Source organism: Microtus ochrogaster, chromosome 7 (assembly GCF_000317375.1).
Source record: "Microtus ochrogaster isolate Prairie Vole_2 chromosome 7, MicOch1.0, whole genome shotgun sequence".
Taxonomy (NCBI): Eukaryota; Metazoa; Chordata; class Mammalia; order Rodentia; family Cricetidae; genus Microtus; species Microtus ochrogaster.
Window position 1 is genome coordinate 78,193,978 of NC_022014.1, and position 18,366 is coordinate 78,212,343.

The 18,366-nt window shown below is 52.1% G+C and overlaps 1 protein-coding gene across 2 annotated transcripts in view; it reads left to right on the plus strand.

The window, feature by feature from the left end:
* Tmem104 (transmembrane protein 104) overlaps nt 1–18,366 on the plus strand; it is a 67,026-nt gene that overhangs the window by 4,301 nt on the left and 44,359 nt on the right. The window contains exons 3-8 of one of the 2 annotated variants that reach the window (XM_005350699.2): nt 5,567–5,688; nt 9,272–9,353; nt 9,614–9,710; nt 10,536–10,616; nt 13,444–13,543; nt 13,891–13,999. In XM_005350699.2, coding sequence (XP_005350756.1) covers nt 5,567–5,688; nt 9,272–9,353; nt 9,614–9,710; nt 10,536–10,616; nt 13,444–13,543; nt 13,891–13,999 — 591 coding nt within the window. The remainder of the gene's footprint in view (nt 1–5,566; nt 5,689–9,271; nt 9,354–9,613; nt 9,711–10,535; nt 10,617–13,443; nt 13,544–13,890; nt 14,000–18,366) is intronic. The other variant, XM_026780434.1, reaches the window with a different exon arrangement.

An 18,366-nucleotide genomic window follows, 5' to 3' on the forward strand; every position in this document is an offset into this window, starting at 1 on the left:
ACCATGTGGTTGCTAGGAATTGAACTCAGGACCTCTGGAAAGGCAGCCACCGCTCTTAACCTCTGAGCCATGTCTCCAGCCCTGGTTATTGTTTTTAAGTTTTATGTTTGGGGGTATTTTGCTTGCATGTATGTCTATGCACCCTGCGGCTGATGCCCACAGAGTCCAGAAAAGGACATGAGATCCCCTAGAGCTAGACTTAGAGATGGTTGTTAGCTCCCACGTGGGAGCTGGGAATTGAACCTGGATTTTAGAAAGAGCAGCCTAGTGGTCTTGACCACCGAGCCACCTCTCCAGTTACACACCACCATTACCCCTGCCACTGCCGATGCCATCTCCTTCCTCCTCTCTCCTTCTGCCCTGTCTCTCTGGGCTTGTTCTTATCGTTTAAAACCCTGTTGTGTGTGTGTCTGTGTGGGGGTATGTGAAAGTGAGTGCAGGCGCTCATAGAGACATGAAGAGGGTGTTAGATCCCCTGAAGTGATGCTTGTGAGATGCCTGACATGGGTGCTGGGCTCCAAACTCTGGTGCTCTGCAGGAATAGTAAGTGCTCTTAACCTATAGTTCCCTATTCAGCTAGGCTGGCTGGACAGCTAGCCCAAGGCTCCTCCTGTGTCCCTACTGGGACAAGTACATGCTACCATCCTAGGTTTGAGTATTTGTTATTTTGAGACAGTCTTACTGCGTAGTGGCTAGCCTGGAACTCACTATTTAGACTAGGCTGGTCTCAAACTCATAGATATCCACTTGCCTTTTCATCCGCGCCCAGCTGAACCCCAGGTGTTGTCTGAGGTTTCTGTCCTGCTAGGTTCCTGTGCTGCCTGTTTCCCACAATCGTTAAGTCCCAAAGAAATCACACAGAGGTCTACATCAATCATAAACTGATTGGTCCATTAGCTCAGGCTTCTTATTAACTCTCATAACTTATATTAACCCATTCTTATCTATATTAACCACATGGCTCGGTACCTTTTTCAGCGGGGCAATCACATCTTCCTTCTTCTGTGGTTGGGACTTGGGAGGAATGGGCTTCCTCCTTCCCAGAATTCTCCTATTCTCATTGATCCGCCTCTAGTCTGATTGTCCCACCTATACTTCCTGCCTGGCTACTGGCTAATCAGCATTTATTTAAAACATAATTGACAGAATACAGAATTGTCTCATACCACCCAGGTTTCCATGTGTGTGCTCAGGATTGAGCACAGGTCCCTGTGTTTGCATGGCAAGCACTTTGCTGACTGTGCCATCTCCCCAGCCCTACAGTCTTACATCCTGGTCAGGCTCACACACACACACCATGGCTGCCTTCTGATTCCTTTGGTTGGCACCAGAGGGGCTCTTCGGAAGATGGTGCTGGGTGTCATCATTGTCTTCTGGATGGAAGAGAGGCAGATAAGACACCGTATGATGGTATGGGGCTGCTGGGGCTGCGCCTCCCCTAGTTCAGCTACAGGGGAGTCCAGTGAGCCTGCATATGTAAACTTATCCAAAGAGAACCCAGCAGGTCTTACTCCTCCACTCTCTGCCACAGCTCCAATGAGGTTGCTTTCCCCACTGCTAGGTGACCTCTTTTTTCCTTCCCACAAAGCTCCTTTTGCCCTGGCCTGTGGCTGAGTTGAGAATGGCTTTCTTTTGCCTGCTCCTTATGATTGCCATTCACTGAGTGCCTTTCCCAAAAGTAAAGAGGATTTAATATATTAACAGACTTCTAAGAGAAATGGTTCAGCAGTTAAGAGCACCGCCCGTTCTTCCAAAGGTCCTGAGTTCAGTTCCCAGCAACCACATGGTGGCTCACAGCCATCTGTAATGAGATCTGGCGCCCTCTTGAAGAAGAGACCTGGTCAGTCATCCTTATCAATTTAGACCATGAAACCCAATATGGACAACTTCAACAGAACCGCCATATATGGGCTGCCCAAGCATGTCTTATCATTGCCAGGGCATAAATTTCAAAGTTTCAGTTTTTAGACTTATGAAGCCCACCCATGGCAAAGAAGTCCTGCCTTGCCCTGCATGGCTCTCTGAGCTCCCAGAAGACACAGTGTTTACTCTGGACCTAAAAATTGCAACAAAGCAAGACAACGTCTTTCTGTTTCCTAGTTTATTCTTTTAATTAAAAATTTTGTGCATTTTTCCTGAATGTATATATGTTCATCATGTGATTGTGGTTCCTACAGAAGCCCGAAAAGGGTATTAGATCCCCAGAATGGAATTTATAGATGGTTGTGAGCCACCATATAGTGCTGGGAATCAAACCCATGTCCTCTGGAAGAAGTCAGTGCTCTTAACCACTGAGCCATCTCTCCAACCATACAAATGTTTCTTTTTTGATTTTTCGTTTTTCAAGACAGGGTATGTCTGTGTAGCCTTAGCTGACCTGGAACTTGCTCTGTAGACCAGGCTGGCCTCAAACTCAGAGATGTATGTGCTGGAATTATAGGAGCTCAGCTTCTACAAATGCATCTTAGACTACTTAATTCTCCCATAAAGTTTTTGCCTAGTGTCACTTTCTTAAAACCCTTTGCCTTCTTAGTTCCACCATGAGAAGCCTCACCCAGACTGTTTCCATGAAGTCCTTACCCCTGCTTAGTGCTTCTTGTAATAGTGGTAGGCGGAGAGCAAAGGGTGACGTTAGGAATCCTGATGTTATGGGTCAGCTGGGAGCTGTTGTTAGTCCCTGTTACAGGGGGAGGGAGCGCCAGAAATGACCACTCAGACACAGTGTATAGCGAATTGAATGTTTTTATTCCAGCCAGCTGGGACCAAACCCAAGTGTTGGGAGTGGTAGGGGATTTTAGGTGTGGCCCCGTGTCCAGAACAGGGGCTTTTTAAGGGCAGGACCTCATCCACAGTGTCACTCAGCGGGGGTGGGGGGTGATAGGGGGGTATTCACAGCGTTAGCAGTTTTAACAGACTGTAAGATAAGCCGTTATCTGGAGGAGGTTCTGCACAAACAGGCAGGTTTAACAAAGGCTAAGATAAGTTAGTTAGGACATCCTGACCTTTGGTTCCTAGAACAGAGTTGGGTGGTTTTCCACAGGATTCTCCATCAAGGAGATAAGATTCTAGATAAACCACCTCAGCAAGAATCCTCGGCTGCACTGTCTTGTCTTGCCCCATCACACCTGCTTAAAACCCCCCAAACCGTGGCACCTCCATCACTTCCATGAGGAAGGACACTTCCTGTGTCCTCCATGGCTTGGTTCACTTACCTCAGCCACTGAATGGCTTTCAGAAAGCCCAACAGACACCTGTTAGATTCCAGCTGCTGCTCAGACCACAGTCCCTGCAGTGGCCTTCCCATTCACACAAACATCTGTAAGACTGCGATGTCAGGTTCCAGCTGCTGCAATTCCTGCAGTGGCCTTCCCATTCACACAAACACCTGTAAGATGGCAATGTCAGGTTACAGCTGTTGCTCAGACCGCAGCTCCTGCAGTGGCCTTCCCATTCACACAAACCCCTGTAAGACTGTGATGTTAGGTTCCAGCTGCTGCAATTCCTGCAGTGGCCTCCCTCTCGCACAGATCTGGGCATTGTGAACCCCTAGCTAACAGAGTTCTAAGTACCAGGGTCTCAACCTCAGGGCATGAGTTACATCAAAACTGGAAGTATGGGTGGCCACACCTCCCCACTCCTTTTTCTGTTCCCAGCATGGCAGTCAGAGAGCCTGGTTGCAGGCTACACTGGGAAGCTATCCCCATCGTAAAAGCTGTAAGACACCCCCACTTGTGCCACAGGCGCCCTGATTCTTCTCTTCAGAGCCCTCACCGTGCTATTGTCTGTCTGTCCATGGCAGTAATACTCAAAAGTCCTTACCCCACCATCTGTCTCAGTGTCCCTTTGACCCTCACATTCGAAGCCCTTCAGCCCCTCCACATCTCCTGCTGTCGACTTTTGTGCTTGGAAGTCCCTTCCCTTGACCTGTTTGTTCCATTTCCTTGTGAAGGAGGGAGGCACACGCAGGGATGTGCACATGACAGAGTGCATGTGCGGAGGTCAGAAGACAGCTCTGGGGGGTCGGCCCTCTCCACCGTTACCCAGTCTGTCCAGGGGATCAAACTCCGCCTTTCTCATACACGCTCGGACCTGCTGAGCCATCTCATCAGCTCGTGGTTTTCTTTTCTTTTTTTTTTCCGGTAGCTCACTGTGAAACCTAGGCTGGCCAGACCCATGTCCTCCTCCCTTAGGCTCCCAATGCTGGGATTACAAGGACAGGGTCCCCAGAGCCAGCTGAGTACCACTTATTTAAAGGGCTTTGCATCACACCTCGGAACAGCCACGGTTCCTCTCTTCATTTCGATTCTCTCACAGCGGCCTCGCTGTCACCGTCCTCGTCCCCTCATCCTCATTGTCTCTCCCTGGGTCTCCATAGATAGCATTGTCAGGTGAAGGGGCGTGTCCGTCTAGGGCCATTGAATCCCCACCTCCAAGTACTGGATCAGGCCCTCTGGAGGCTCAGTAACAGTTGAATGGGATGAGCGGACTGAGCTAACTAATTTCTTTTAGCTGGGTACACACTGGCTTCAAAGTGCCAGTGATGAAACTGGCCCCAGCCAAGGTAAAACTGTGTTTGCTGTAGGCACAATCAAAAACTGTCTTACAGTTCAGAAGGCCAGAGGTGTGCTGCACACCCCACATAACCTGAGCAGGGGCTGGTGATGTCTTTTGAGCTAAATTTTATAGCATATGAGTCATGTGTCAGTATTGTACATTTTTATTTACTGATGTAGTGTGTATGTGTGTGCGTGTGCACGCACTCACATGGGAGGCAGCTAGGGGGCAACTTGCGGGAGTCAGTTCTCACCTACTAGGTGGGTCCTAGGGATTGAACTCAGGTCAGCAGGCTTGGCAGCAGGCACCATTGCCCTCTGAGCCATCTCTGTCCTTGGATAAGGATTCAAGGTTTCCCTGTTGTTTTAAATCATGAACTTGGTAGTCACCTGTGGTGATACATAGCTATGATCCCAAGGCTCAAAAGGCTGAGACAGAAAGATTGCATGAGTTTAAGGCTGATCTGGGCTACTTAGCACTCAGCCAGACAGAACTGTATAACAAGATTTTGTCTCAAACAAAACAACAGCACAATCCTGAAGTTGGTGTAGGAGAAGGATGCAGTCCAGCAGTATGTGGATGTTGCTGCCTAGTGGGCGGTGGCAAGGCCTGGTGCAGAGGAGGAGGGAGTCCGGGGATTGGCCTTCTCTGGGATGATTTCTGGAGATCAGTGGTCTTGTTCAGCCCTGTGCCGGTATCCTACCTGTGGTGTCTGTCTTCAGGAAGCCTCAGCCAGGTTGAGCAGAATGCAAATGGCTATGATATTGCTTTGGATGGTTGGAAACAGACCTAAGTTGACAGGAATGGAAGTCTCGGGCTGTCATTCTCTGGGCGTCCATGCCAGTGCTTGGCTTCCCGACACCTGGCTACAGAGTCTGGCTCCTTAGGACTCAGGTGCCATCCCTCCCGTCTCCTTGGTGAATCTTGGAAGGCCTCCACAGTTGTAATGTCACCAAAAGCTGTCTTTAGGCCAATTAATCCCCTGACTGAACTTTGCTCCTGTTGGTTCCAGGTCGGGCTGGTGTACATGTTTAACCTTATTGTGGGCACAGGCGCACTCACCATGCCCAAGGCCTTTGCCACCGCCGGGTGGCTCGTCAGCCTCATCCTGCTGGTGTTCCTGGGCTTCATGAGGTAAGAGCTGTGGGGGTGGAGGCTGGACTGCCGCGTCCTTGGGCTGGGGACAGAACTGGAGTAGGTACACCCAGGGAGCCTGAATGTCTCCTGATTAACCGGAGAGCTCTTGGCGGTAGGAAGATTGCTGTTTCCCGTATATGTAGGGAAGCAGGTCCTAAGCTAGTTGGCCCAGAGTAAGGAAAATGGATCCAAGGGTCACCCGGGCCTTGAGCAAGGACAGCAGTGAGGCCTTGGTCTGTCTCAGAGGTGCTGACCAGCCAGTCCTGGCAGACTCAGCCTCCCTGTTCTGAGCTTTATCTCTTTACCCATCAATCCTGCTCTCTGAGAAAACAGCAGCTAACCACTGAAGAGGAGTTTAGCAGACCTGAAGGCTGCCTGGGGAATCAGTTCAGGATTTGCTTAAAATAATTCACCAGGTAAATGAAAAGCACCCAGGTACACACATACACATATGTGTACACATACATACACACATACGGGGCAGTCAGTTTCAGGAACACTTGCTTTGTCAACCAGATGTAGAGGGGTCAGCAGCTGGTGCCTCCGAGCAGACAGAGCCTCCTCTTAGGGATTCCAGTTTCACTCAGAAGTCCCATCACAGTGGGACTTTAGGGGCAAGTCCACCCCTGTCCTCCAGGTGGGAATCCATGCTAAAGACCTGGAAGTGGGGGCTGGAGCGATGGCTCAGCAGTTTAGAGCACTTGTTGCTCTGGCTAAGGACCTGGGCTTGGTTCCCAGCATCTGCAAAGCGGCTGACAACCATCTGCAGTTCCAGCTGAGGGGATCCGATGCCCTCACTTCCATGGGCAATACAGTGTGCACGCATACATGCAGGCAATAAATAAATAAATAAAAATAAAGATTGAAATAAATCTTCAAAACAGAAGAAAGCCAGGCGGGGTGTGCACACCTGTAATCCCAGCACTTGGGGGAGGGCACAGCTGCAGGACAATCAGTAGGTCATCCTCAACTACAGAGCAAATACTGCCCCCCCCCAGAAAATGGGAGGGAAATGTGTAGACATCTCTAAAGAGCACCTCCCCTGAGAGACAGCTCTTCTCGTACATCATCCTCAGTGTGGTACTTCATGTTCAGTAAAGCCAAGATCTCTGCCCTTGTAGACTTGACCACATTGGGGATGGGGACAGAGTAGGGAAAGTCACTCATAAATTGTAGAGCAAATTGATAAGAGAAAAGGATAAAGCATAACTAGAGGGGGGCTAGGGAGGTGGGGAGACTGGATTCGAGTAGCCAAGGGTGTGGGGAGGGGTGCACCACATCAGAGGTTTGAGGGGAAGGGCACCCTAGAAAGAATGAAACAGGGTCCTGGGAGGGGCTCACACCCGAGGTTTGGGGTTTCTTTGTGCTCTTATTTTGGGGAACCTTGGGGTGAACCTCATAGTACTGTTGGCTAATTGCGTACTTCGTGCTCTGGTGACCAAGAGCTCTCAGGGTCCTTGTCCTTAGTCACTGTGTCCCCTCTAAAGGTCCTTCAGAACAGGCAGCCATAGACAGGGAAGTGGTTCTTGGAGGCCTCCGATGATAGGGGCTGCCATGCCCCCCCTCGCTAAGCCCATTTACATTTGAGTGTGATCAATGAGTTGGCTTTGTGCAACCATAAGAAGCTTTCTTATGCCTTAATTAAGATTGATTTCAGTTTGCTTCCATTAAGACGTGGAAATGTGGAATCTGCAGAAGACTCAGTTAGGCAAGATAATGAGAGCCCTTTCTGGGGGGCTTCTTCAGGTTTGGGCGCCCCACCTCACATCCCTTATCCTCTGCTGGAGGGATGATGCAGGCTTAGCTCTGAGCAGCTCAGCGAGTCCTTTCCCACCTGACTGCATGGCTGAGCATTTGCTGTTCGCTGGTGTCAGTGTTGGAGGGTGTGGGGACAAGGCTGTGCTGGCCTCAAACACGGGGAAACAGGTGTCCCAAGTAGATTTGTGCCCAGGGTTGCAGCAGATGAAGGCTGCACCCTGTATCGCTTACGAATGGGAGCACAGTACCCTCTCACTGCCCGCTAGGCTGTGGGCTGTGTCTGGTGCCATTTCCCAGTCTCCATTTAGAGAAACAGGAATACAGGCTTATTTAAAGATGAGTCATATTATTTAGGCAATGAAAGTGCTGTCAGAGGGAAGGGGTTTGATTCCAGAGTCAGATGCAGCCTCAGCCATCCATCCCCACGGCCCTCACATTAATGTGGGATAGGAAGCTGGCCCACGCTCTGTGTTCTGGCAAGCAGGGAAGGTTGCCTGCCGTCCTTCCAGAAGGTCTAAGAGGCCCCCTTGTGAGTCAGCCTGCCACCTCAGAAGACCACTAGTGTTCACCCCAACAGGTCCTTTCTGGGAGTAGTGCTGCTTTGCCCACGTCACCCCCACCCTGGCAGGGTTACTATTGCTGTGATGAAACACTATAATCAAAGCAAGTTGGGAACAAAAGGGTTCGTTTGGCTTACACTTCCACATCACAGGCCATCACTGAAGGACGTTAGGGCAGGACCTCAAGCAGGGCAGGAACCTGGAAGCAGGAGCTGAAACAGAGGCCTTGGAGGGGAGCTGCTTGCTGGCTTGCTCCCTATGGCTTGCTTTCTTACAGGACCAGCCCAAGGATGGCGTCCCCCTCAGTGGGCTGGATCCTCTTCATCAGTCACTAACTAAATGCCCTACATAGGGCTGGGGAGATGGCTCAGAAGTTAAGAGCACTGGCTGCTCCTCCAGAGGACCCGGTTGCAATTCCTAGCACACACATGGCAGCTCACAACTGTCTGTAACTCCAGTTGCGGGGGAATCTGGGACCCTCACATAGACATACATGTAGGCAAAACACCAATGCACATAAAATAAAAATTAAATTATTTTTTAAAAGAAAGAAAATGCACTGTGCCAGGTCTTCCGGAGGCATTTTCTCATTGAGGTTTCCTCCCTTCAGTCAACTGTAGCTGGTGTCAAGTCGACCTAAAACTAGTCGGCACACCTCCCACCGGCTCCATTCGTGCCTTCCTCCCGTGCGTTGGAGATCAGTTCTGATGTCGGTGATGACTTAAGTAAAAACGAATCACTTGGTGTGCACAATGACACTTTAGTTTCTCTTTTCTGTTTATTTAGTGTGTGTGAGCGCGCATGTTCCTGTAGGAATGGTTTTATTTAGTGTGTGTGAGCGCGCATGCTCCTGTAGGAAAGGGTTTATTTAGTGTGTGTAAGCACGCATGTTCCTATAGGAAAGGTAGTATGTGTAAGCACGCATGTTCCTGTAGGAAAGGGTTTATTTAGTGTGTGTAAGCACGCATGTTCCTGTAGGAAAGGGTTTATTTAGTGTGTGTGAGCGCGCATGTTCCTGTAGGAAAGGGTTTTCTCCTTCCATCAGGTGGGCCCCTGTGATCCACTCAGACCAGGCAGCAAACACCCTTGCTCACTGAGCCGCCTCACTGGCCCAAGGCCATGCCCTGTGGCCAGGGAGTACCATCCCAGGATTTCTGTAGGGAACAGCTCTCAGAGGAGAGAGTGCTGTGGATTTGTTGCTTGGACCAGATTGTATTTCCTGTGACCTTCTCTGTGTCACTAACACGTGGCTTCCTCCTCAGCTTTGTGACAACCACCTTTGTGATGGAGGCCATGGCTGCAGCCAACGCCCAGCTCCGCTGGAAGAGGATGGAGATCCACAAGGTGTGTGCATTGCCCTCGTCCTCGGTGGTGTCTCTAAGGCTTCTCTCCAGGGCCACAGCTAAGTAGATAAAACCCAAGGGGCACACACAGTAGCTGCTGTCTCAGCAGTCACCTGGGGTTCACTGTCATTGTGAACCTTGTCTTCATCTTCTGAAGAGAATGAGCCGAGGAAGGGCCACTCTGGACTGGGGTTTCCAGCGCTGTGCGCTCACCTGTGTCCTTGTCTCTTCCTCCCTCCTCTCCGTTCTCCTGTCTCCCAGGAAGAGGAAGAAGAAGACTCCTCCACGGCCTCAGACAGTGACATCCTCACCCAAGACAACTATGAGCGGGCAGAGAAACGGCCCATCCTGTCTGTGCGTAAGTCTTGGGCCGCCGGGCAAACTCCACATCTCCCCCTGGTCTCTGTAGAGAGGCTACTGGGGAGTTTCCCTGCCGGCATCCTCTCAGGTGTCAGTTTAGAAGGGCTGTGGGGTTCAGTACACGGAACACGGGCCCAGGGATGCTGGACATGGCCTCTACTGGCTCTGCCTCCTGTGTGTAATTTGGCAATTACCTGAGCTGTGTGCCTCAGTTTCCCACCCTTCTACCATTGCTGGAATATGGTCTGCCTGCATTCACGTGCCTCTCTGGATTCATCTTTCTCTCTCACACACACACACAACACACCCGAGCTCAGAGCTAGGGGCAGTGAGTTGGTAGAAACTTCCCCATTGTGCCCTGAGCTCTGAGCTTCATCCCCAGCACCACACAGAGAAATAATTAAATAAATAAAAAGACTTCAAACTCTTGAGCCGGGCGGTGGTGGCGCACGCCTTTAATCCCAGCACTTGGGAGGCAGAGGCAGGCGGATCTCTGTGAGTTCGAGACCAGCCTGGTCTACAAGAGCTAGTTCCAGGACAGGCTCCAAAACCACAGAGAAACCCTGTCTCGAAAAACCAAAAAAAAAAGAAAGAAAAAAAAAGACTTCAAACTCTTGAAGCAAAAAATATTAGAGGATTAAAACAGTGTGGGAAAATACAGGTCAGCAGAGGAACGCTGGGGACCCAGCAGTGAGGGAGAAAAAGTTCGAAGAGTTGGAGAAGCTTGGAGACTTACTTGTTCTAGAGAATTCCCAGAGTTCAAGCAGCCCCCCTCGGGCTCTTCTGGTGAACAACCACGTCCCTGTCTGTTCTGGCCCCACAGAGAGACGCTTATCAGCCAGCCTTTTTGAAATCACAGACCGGGTGGAAATGGGGCAGATGGCTTCCATGTTCTTCAGTAAAGGTAACCGTCACTCGGGGATGGTGCGTGGGACAGGGGCACATTCGACCTTTGCTGTCCTGGCCTTGGTCGTGGGGCTTCCGTGTTGAAGGGTAGGGCACATGGGTGGCAGAACACAGGAGGAGCTGTCCTGCAAGGCCTGACCCGCTTCCGTTGTCTTCCTGGAGTCCCTGCTGTCCCCTGGCCTGAAGAGTAAGGGCTATCCATCCTACTAGTACAGGTCTTAGGTCACTTTCCAGGAAAGAAGCCATAGGATTTGCTGCACATCCCTATCCCCTGTCAGCCAGCAGAGGGCACTAAGAGCCCACACCAGTTTTACGCAGTGAGGCAGCATGCTCCTTCCGGCTCTGCCTGTTCCTGGCTCGCATTTGCTGTAACCCGCAGGTATCCACCTGACTGCAAAATCTGCATCTGCCAATCCTTTTCTGCCTCTATGGTAAATCTTTTTTTTTTTTTTTAATGAGCTGTTTTTGGAGTTTAATATTTAGTGCCTACACCTAACCTGGGCCTCCTTCCTAGGGCATGGAGCAGCCTCTAAGCTATCTTAGAAGATACTTCTGCCCCTTTGTCAAAGCCTCTTTGTGGGGCATCTTTGCTAGTTCCTTCTGGTCTTGCGTCTGGCTGTGGAGAGAGAGGAGGATTGCAGAAATAGGAATCTTCGTGACTTGGGACTCAGCACTCAGTTTGTCCTTAAAAGTGCAGATTGATGACTGGTCCAGGATGGGCGTGGACTGACTGGGCCAGCCTGTTAGGGGATTGCCACTGTTCATCAAAGCCGGCTGGGCTGGTTCAAGCCCACTTCTGTGCCTTTCCTTTGTTTTGTTTCTGTCCCTCACCATCCACTAAGAGAGAGCACGTGAGTGTCCCGTCCCCCTGCCAGGCAGCCACTCGGAGATCTCCAGATGCAAGCTTGAAAAGCGAGTGTACTTAGTAGGCAAGCGCACTGCTCGTCAGTATGTCCTGTGCACACTGCTCGTCAGTATGTCCTGTGCCTGCCCCAACTGCTCTTTTTATTTGTGTGTGTGCATGTGTATCTGAGTGTGCGTGCACATGTGTGCATGTGTGGAGGGGCCAGAGGCTGACATCAGGTGTCTCCCTCCCTCTCTTTCCTCCTTAGATCCTAGACAGGGTCTCACACTGAACCTGTGAGCCTGGAGGTCACCTGTTCATCTAGGCTGACCGGCCAGCAGGCTTAGCAATTCCCCTGTCTCCATATCCCCAGCGCTAGGGTGATAGGAGCATGTCTGGCTTTTTTTCTGGGGTACTGGAGATCTGAACTCAGGTCCCCATGCTCCTGCCCTGGTTTCTTTAAGGTTTCTACACACTAGTGGTTTGTTTCGTCTTGTCTGCCCACGTCTCGTATGAAGTAGCACATGTGTATGGGAGCAGCCCCAGCTGTTGAAGAGCCTCCCCAGTTCCTCCCACAGGACTTCTCAGGCTTGGCACCGGTGACGTGGGGCTGGTCACCCTTTGTGGCAGTGCCTGTTCCGAGCATTGTAAGATGCTGAGGCAGCGTTTCTGGCCTCCTGGATGTGACCGTCAAAGCTCCTCAGACACTGACACATGTCCTCTGTGAGGGGTGGGCTGCAGACCAGGTTGTTCTCATCACCTTTGGCGGAGCTGCACCCTCCACAAAAGGTTCCCCAGGGTTCCACGCTCATTTTTTGTAATTAGAAATGCCAGGCCCAGACATTAATGTCCTCTCAGGAAGTTCATTGATCCTCCGACTTTGTGTCTGGTAATGAAATTTTATTGATCAAGGAGGGCTGATGGCAGTTCATAAACAGCCGATACTGTAGCTTTCAGCAGGTGCCCGAGAGGGCCTGGGAGGAGGTGATGGCTTCTCACAGGGACCACGGGCATTGGAGAGGAAAGGCAGACTGAGTGGGATGTACCTAGAGTCTGGGGTCATGAATGACAAACAGCCCCAGGGGTCTCAAGCCATGTCCGGGGCAATTCTAACTTGTCAGGTAAGGGTATGGCGCCTGTCATGTTTAAAATGGGTGCTGTGCCTATTGCCCTTATGGGGTGGGTGGGTGTGTGTGTGTGTGTGTGTGTGTGTGTGTGTGTGTGTGTGTGTTTTCTGGGCCATTTTGGTCAGGATTCTGAGGAGCAGAGTGACCTCCCATAGCCCAGGACTGACGTGTCTCAGGCTTTCCTCTGGGGACCTGGGGACTGTCCTGAGCCACCAGGATTAGAAGAGAACTGTCACTTCATTTTTCTTCCTGTCCTCAGAGAAGCCAGCCGCTTAAGACTGGTGACATCGGGAACTTGAACACTTAGTCTAAATGCAAGGGTGGAGCCGGGTGTCTGGGTCATGAGCCTTAGGTGCCAGTGCCTGAGCTTCTCCAGGGCATCAACCTGTATCTTTGGACCCAAATCCATTTCCCTTTTTACATTTTTATGTATTTATTTTATTTTGGGGGGGGGGAGTGGCTGTGTGTAGAGCACAGGACAGCCTGCTGAGATTGGCTCTTCCCTTCCACCATGTGCCCTCCAGGATCAAACTCAGACCCTCAGGTGCGGTGGCAAGTGCCCCCCGAGCCGGCTCTTTCACCCTGCCAGTGTAGATTCGATTTCTCTCTCTCTGATCTCCAGGCCTCGCCAAGCTCTCTCAGGCACCAGTCCCAAACTGATGCATCTCCTGCCAGCCTCACAGTGTAGCCAGCTAGAATAAGAAACAGAAATTCGGGGTCATTTTTTTCTACCTTCTGTAGAAGGCAAATGGCCTGAAGAACTAAGGGCAGCGGAAGCAGCGGACTCAGCTGTCAGAAAAGAACGCGAATGTGTCTGTCTCTGGCTCCCTGACCTGTGGCTTTGTTACTTTCAGTGGGGGTCAACTTGTTCTATTTCTGCATCATTATTTACCTGTACGGAGACCTTGCCATCTACGCTGCAGCTGTGCCCTTGTCCCTCATGCAGGTGACCTGGTGAGTAGCCCCTCATTTTCCACACTGTTGCAGACCCATAGGCCTCCTCCACCAGCAGGGCAGAGGGTCTTCCGTCAAAACCCTAAACAAACCCACAGTCCCTTCTCCACACATCAGGGGCCAGCTGTGTCCTCTGTCCTCACAAGGCATGTTCTATATCACGCTGTCCCCTTTCCTGTCCATCAAGAAGGTAACTTGGATTCTTGGGCCTCAAAGTCATGGTACTGCATGAACGAACACACGTGGCTTGTCCTCAGAGGTGGCTTATGAAAAGTGCAGGCCCGCTGTCTCTTCCTAGCCAAGCAGGGGCTTGTGCTGAGCCCAGGTTTGTCGATTGCTCTCTTTAGCAGTGTGTCTGGAAACGACTCCTGTGGCGTGGACACAGATACCAAATACAACGACACTGATCTGTGCTGGGGGCCCCTGCGCCGGGTGGATGCCTACCGGATCTATCTGGTGAGTGTCCTCTCCCGACCTGGGGCACACCAGGCCAGTGTGAGTGGCAGAAGTGTTTGGACCATCTTCCTTTTCTGTCTCAGCCCTTCCTGCAGAGAAGGGCTTCCCACAGAGTGTGCACACTGCCACACTCCAGCTCCAGAGTGAGCTCTTAGCCTCAGGGTCAGATTTGGCTTGGAATGGGCCTCTAGGTCCAGGCCAGCAGATTGCTCTGGACTAGCACAGTTTGAGGGGTACCTGCAAGGTCTTGTGTTCCAGAGACTTTCTGGGTGTTGGCCTCACTCCAGGCCAGCGAGGGGCATACAAGCAGGTTCTGGGTCTCGTGAACAGAATAGACAAGACTGGTCCATCTTACCAGACAGCCTCTCCAGACAGGTTGGGCTCAGCGCAGCCTTCTTCCTGTCTTCCCATGGATGAGGGAAGAGGATGAATTGCCTGCCTCACTCTTGATTGCTTTGTGCTGTGGCGTGGTGGGGGTGGAGCTGAGTAATACTCCAGACAGGCTTCAGATAATAGGACGGCAAGGTTCCAGAGGCCATTTGTCTCTGCCTGCTTCAGAGACGGGCTCAGGAGTGTTTCCCTCCTGCTTGTGCAGCGTCCCTTAGTCCTTTCTGCCCCCGCTTGGTTCCTCTCGGCCCTGAGCATGATCAGGTGTGCTGGATGCCACTCAGTCCTGGCCATGGCAGCTTTACTGATAGGAAGCGGCAAGGAGAGAGTGGGGTCTTTCTGCCAGTACCCTCTTGACTTGGGTCATCCCTGGCCCAGCTAAGGGCTCCATGACCCTGTCAGCTATATTACTGGGGTCTGGACTTACTGAACGGGTTTCATCTTTCTGGCCAAGTAGGTTCCTGAAGGACCCTGCAGGCAAGGGTTCCGGAGTTGTGTCTTGTCGGTGTTTCTGTAGCTGTCACTCCATGGTCTGTTTCCCCCCTGAAGCATGCAGCCCTGGCTAGGATTTTGTGTGCTGGTAGAATTTCATCCTTGATCCTCCCGATGAAAGTCTGGCAGGTATTTGATAGCAAGTTAAATCATCCGGTGTCTGGGGCCACCTCTGCAGCTGTGGGAGTGGGCACAGGAACCCATCAGGCAGCCAGGCGCCAAGGCAAGAGAGGTCCCGCCAAAGCTTTGTTAGCCTCTTAGCATCTCAGTGTGCCATCACTAAGGCCCCTCCAAATCACTTCCTCCTCAGGTGCAGGGAACAGGAGGAGAATGAGGAAGGTGTCTGGGTGCTCCAGGGAGGAGTGACAGGTACTGGGTCCCCACCAGGGGAGGCCACCACAGTGTGCAGACTCTGCCGGTATACCCCCACCCTGCAGCACAGTAGGTACTGAGCACAGGGAGTACTGGCCACTGCCATTTGCTGGGTGAATTACTCGGAAGCTTTGTTATCGCCGTGTTAAATTGTTCCCTCAGTGTTCTCTGTAAGCCTTCCCCGTGATGGACGCCGCCCTCCCTGAGTCCCAGTAACTGACAGAACAGAAGGAGCCCCTCAGGAAAGCAGACAGGCATTAATCCCTGCCTTCGTCTCCCAGATGCCGCACTTAGAACTCAGGGAGCTAATTGTTCCGGTGCCTGCCAGCCCTCCAGCCTGAGAGGCCCAGCCTTCAGAGTAGGAAGAGGAAGACTAGTACCCCCCAACCCCCGGAGCCTCTGGGTAGTAGGCGCTGTTGTACCTGAGCCCCAGAACCTGCGCCTTGCCTGCCTTCTTCTACCCAGTTCAGAGGGCTGATGACCGGGCAGCATCTTGGAAGTTGCTTTTCAGCTTCACGTGTGGTTCCCAAGTCTATGGTCCAGGAAAGAACACAGCCTCCTAAAAGCAGTGCTAGGGCTTGTATCTGTCTGTATGTTCCCCTCCCCCAAGGAGCTAGAGAAAAAGATAGCAAAGGTGTTGGCATCTTTCCTCAGGCTTGAGTCTCTGGCAGACGCTCAGGGCATCTTTCCCTCCCAACTAAGGAGAACTATAGACCCTAGCAAGCAGCCTCTGTGGCTCTCAGAGGTGGGGCCAACGACCTTTAACCTCTAATCACCCAAGTTCAAGTGGCCCATCCCTTCCCAAGGCTCTGGCGTGCCTCTCACCACCAGCTGGTCTGCTTTTGTGGTTAGCGGGTCAGCAAGCAGGTAGGAGCAGACTGAAAGAACCCTCCCACCCCACACATAGACCATCCCTCCCACCCCACACATAGATCATCCCTCCCACCCCACACATAGATCATCCCTCCCACCCCACACATAGATCATCCCTCCCACCCCACACATGGATCATCCCTCCCACCCCACACATAGATCATCCCTCCCACCCCACACATAGATCATCCCTCCCACCCCACACATAGATCATCCCAGGCACATGGCGCCCTCTCCCACCGGCCTGCATCTTCAGAGGGGCTCCGTCATGACCGTGTCTTCATTGCTATTCTGGAACAGTATGTTCTGTGGGATAAAGAAGCAGGCTTCTCTATTGTGGCTTAATTTGCGGACAGTCCTCTGGAAACCCAGCTCAGGAAAGCCCCTGAGAAGCGCAGGGAGAATGAGAGTGGGTGGGATATTAACTCCTCTGAGACCAGCCTATGGGTAATGTCTGATGACATAAGAAGGTGGCTTTCTCCGCCAGCGGCTACATGTTGCCTCCCAAAGCCCCTTCCCTTAAGCCATGGGAAATTCCTCCTCCCTTCCCAGTGCCCATGCTGGCCCCCAGCCACTTCCCATGGTTCCCAGTGCAGCTGCTGAGCAAGTTTCTCCTTCTTCATCCTCCTGTTAGCCTTGGATCGGGGTGCTGGGGGTGCTGAGGGTCCCCTGCATCACCCACTGCTTCGAGTACACTCTCAGGTCAGCAGCGACCTGGGGACTGTCATTCAGGCCCATGAGAGTTAACAGGATCTGCTTCGGGTGACTTTAGGTCCTTGGCCCCCTTCTCCTGCCCCTCTGAAAGATAAAGTGGGAAAGTGTGAGGTGCCCTGACTCTAAAGAGTCGAAGTCTTGCCTCTGCACTGGCGCCTGTCCTCGCGCTGGTTTTGGGAGGGACGAGAGTCATAATGTATCAGGGACTAGGAAGACTGAGTGGCGAGGTTGAGAAGAGGGCTCAACAGGTAAGGTGAACACCTGAATTAAGATATCTAGCGCCCATGTGAAAACCAGGCTCGGAGGCATGCGTATCTAACCCCAGTGCAGGGTCAGGATTGGATGAGAAGGAAAGCGAAAGGATCCCAAGGGCTCGTGGCCAGCTGGTCTTGCCAAAACGGTGAACTCCAAGTTCAGCAAGAGACCCTGCCTCAAAAAATAAGGTGGGGGGTTGATACCGGAGATATATGACTGAGGCAGGAGCATGTCGCTGGCTCTCACATGCTCACGTACAAATGGGTACACCCTCACACGCATACACTGTACACACCTAAGGAAAGAAACACGTGCCGTTTTGATTCTGTGCCACAGTGCCAAGGAGCCAGGGCCCAGTGAAGCGATGGGAGTGTATGTGGTGGAGCTCTGCCCTAGGGCACTCTCCTCTGGGGCCTGCTGTGGCTCTGGTCTGCAGCTCCTGGTTCCTGCGGCACTTCCAGCCTGCCATTCTGCCTCTTGTCCTGGATCTCCAGCCGGCACCCATCCTCCCAGAGGTCATCACGGGTCAGTGGAGGCTGCCCAAGAGCTGGAAGCTGGCAGCATCCGCCACTTCAGGTGGGCAGATGCTGCAGGGTCACGGGCATCAACAGGCACCAGCCCAACAGAGCCCGAGCACAGATGGCAGAGCTGAGCTTAGCCTGTGGGAAGCCCAGCCACAAACTGGCCCTGTTGAGCGGGAGGGCTTGGGATAGGACAAGGTGACCCCAGTTTGCCCTCAGCAGGAGTTGTGAGATCCACCTCTGGGGCACGGCTGACTGGGAGGAGAGATGGAGCCGATTCACAACTGGCAGAGCCCCTGCCTCTCTCTGGGTGGAGGTCATCTTCCCCGGACTCCATCCAGAGTCATCCTTGAAGACGAGGTGGGGCTCAGAGCCGCGCTGTTTGTCAGCCTCTTCCTAGAGAAGCAGGTCACCCTGCCAGGTTACATTAGGGGGTTCCTCCTGAGCCTTCTCAACCTCCCCCCCTTTTGATTGCCCCATGCTGTACCGCAGCCCTTTGCCTGTGACATTTAAAACAGCAGCTAGTTCCTCTTTCCAACCCAAATGTTTCTTCCTAGAATATTGAAGGCACAGACAGGCAAGGACATTGTGTCTTCGTGAGGGGTGAGACCCCATAGCCAAGCTCTGAGAGCTTCTCTGTTGCAGTTCAGTTCACCTCAACGTGGTGAGGCTTGTTTGCCGTTGGCCTTCAGGGCACTGTTTTGTTTTAGAGCTAGGGGCTCTTGTAGTCTCAGCTGTCTGTGAACTCATCGT